The 2,049-nt window shown below is 60.5% G+C and overlaps 1 protein-coding gene across 1 annotated transcript in view; it reads right to left on the reverse strand.

Moving 5' to 3' along the window:
• Nucleotides 1-1,427, reverse strand: part of LOC104539472 (tubby-related protein 1-like) — a 3,220-nt gene extending 1,793 nt beyond the window's left edge. Inside the window, exons 1-4 of the mRNA XM_010183001.1 lie at nucleotides 1,271-1,427; nucleotides 1,003-1,091; nucleotides 658-831; nucleotides 198-310 (exon numbers count right to left, since the gene is read on the reverse strand). Of these exons, the coding sequence (XP_010181303.1) occupies nucleotides 198-310; nucleotides 658-831; nucleotides 1,003-1,091; nucleotides 1,271-1,427 (533 nt within the window). The remainder of the gene's footprint in view (nucleotides 1-197; nucleotides 311-657; nucleotides 832-1,002; nucleotides 1,092-1,270) is intronic.
• Between the last annotated feature and the right edge of the window lie 622 nt (nucleotides 1,428-2,049).

Genomic DNA, 2,049 nt, shown 5'->3' on the forward strand with positions numbered 1-2,049 from the left:
CTGTCTGCCCGAGGAACCGGCCCAGCCTGTTTTCCCCTCCTGGCCCCTCAACACTCCTCAGATCAGACCCGGCAGCGGGGAAATGCCGAATGCAGCCTCCTGTCTGTCCCAGCCATCGCTCGGGGCAGCCAGCACCCCATGGAGCGGGAGCAGGGTGCTGCAGGAATGGGGGTGCTACCGAAACGGGGTGCTCCTACCTCAGCTTCCCGATGAAGTTCTCCCCGCCCCGGGACAGGTCGGTGGGGTCGATGGAGATGAGGTAGTTGGAGGTTTTGCTCTTCTTGCGCTTCCTCCCAGCGAGCAGGAACACCTGGGAGGGCAGTGGGGATGGGACACTGTCATTGCCATCGTCATCATCATCATCATCGCCATCTCAACACCCCACTGGATGGCTTGGCCCAACAGGTCACTGCCATGACCTCGCACAGGCCATGGAGCAAAGACAATTCCCAAAACATCATGAGCCATGGGGCGGGAGGGCCTGAGCGTGGGTGTCCAGCTGAGAGATGCTCCTCATCCCGGGTACCATCAACACCGGGCATTTCCCAAGAGGAATCACAAGGGCGCAGAGCATCCCCACCCAGGACCCACCACCATGGTGGGATGCAGGCGAGCATCCCCCCAACACCCCCAGGGGTTCCCACACCCCAAGCTCACCTTCTTGTCATTGTCCAAGTGGAGGTAATAGGTGGGGTAAAGCCCCCGGTCCATCCCCCTCTTGTCCCGCGTCACCCGGCACTTGACGGTCACCCCCTGCGGCGCCGGGTGCAGCACGAACTCCTCCAGGTTGTCCACCTCGATGACGGGCGACGGGGGCCGCTCCTCCTTTGCCTGAGGCACGAGAGGTGGGGGTGACCCCAAAGCTGCCAAAATTTCCCCTCCTTTCCCTGCTCCTTGCTCCCCATCTGCCTTGTGTGGCTTTGGGGATGGTGTCATGGGATGCTCCAGCCCCCCTGACCCAGTCTGTCCACCCCCTCATGGGTTTTGAGGGCTTTTTTGTACCTTCTTTGATTTCTTCCCTTTCCCCTTCTTGTTGGAGTTTTTCTGTGGGGTCTCTGGGGTCTCCTCTTCGCTCTCAGCCACTTTAGGAGCTGCAGGCAGGAATGAGGAGGAGGGAAGATCCTGACTCCACCAAACCCCAAAACCAAGCTCAGCATAGACCCACACCAACACCATCCATCATAACCCCCCTCCCCATGGCCAGGCTCACCCCCATGAGCCCCTCCAGCACCCACCACCCCCCAGCACATCACCAGTGCCAGGCTCCCACCTTTCTTTTTGCTTTTCTTCTCCTTGGGGGGGTCCCCGCCGGTCTGGAAGAGGGACGTGGGGTTTCTCTTCTTCTCTGACCTGATGGGTTTGGTGCTGGCATCGGAATCGTCCTCCTCATCACTGCCGATGATGGCTGGGGGGGACACGGGGGACATTGTCACACAGCGCTGGGTGCTGTCACCTCGGGGTGATGCTGTGGGGCAGGGGGACTGCCTGCCACCCCCCCATTCACCCCGTACCTTTCTTCTTGCTTTTCTTCTCCTTCTTCTCCCCGTTCACCTGGAACATGGACATGGACTCCTTCTTGGAGCTTTTGGCAGATTTGGCTTTGCTGTCAGGGTCGCTTTTGTCTCCTGGTGGGATGGAGGAGTCGATGACAGGGACAGGGGGACAAGGAGGTGGCAGGGTGGGGACAGCAGGAAGGGGTGAGCCCTCCCCGAGCCTCCCAGTACAGCAATGGGGACAGGACATGGGTGGTCCCCAGGTCCCAGCAAGGACGGATGCAAATGGCCTGGTTTAAGCAGTCCCTGTCCCCTCAATGCTCACCCTTGGGCTTCAGCTTCTTCTCCCGGCTCTCACCCAGCGGGGGCTTCTTCTTGAGCTTTTTTGGCGGATCTTTATTCTCCACCTCCTCTTCCTCCTCCTCATCCTCCGAGTCCTCGGGCAGCTCTGTCCACAGGTGACACCGTGGCATCAGCAACACAGTGGCCTCTTGCACTGGGGTCATGGGTGCTGGGGCCATGGGGTGCTGGGGTTGTGGGTGCTGGGGCTGTGGGG

This window comes from Mesitornis unicolor, unplaced genomic scaffold, assembly GCF_000695765.1.
Source record: "Mesitornis unicolor isolate BGI_N332 unplaced genomic scaffold, ASM69576v1 scaffold39514, whole genome shotgun sequence".
Taxonomy (NCBI): Eukaryota; Metazoa; Chordata; class Aves; order Mesitornithiformes; family Mesitornithidae; genus Mesitornis; species Mesitornis unicolor.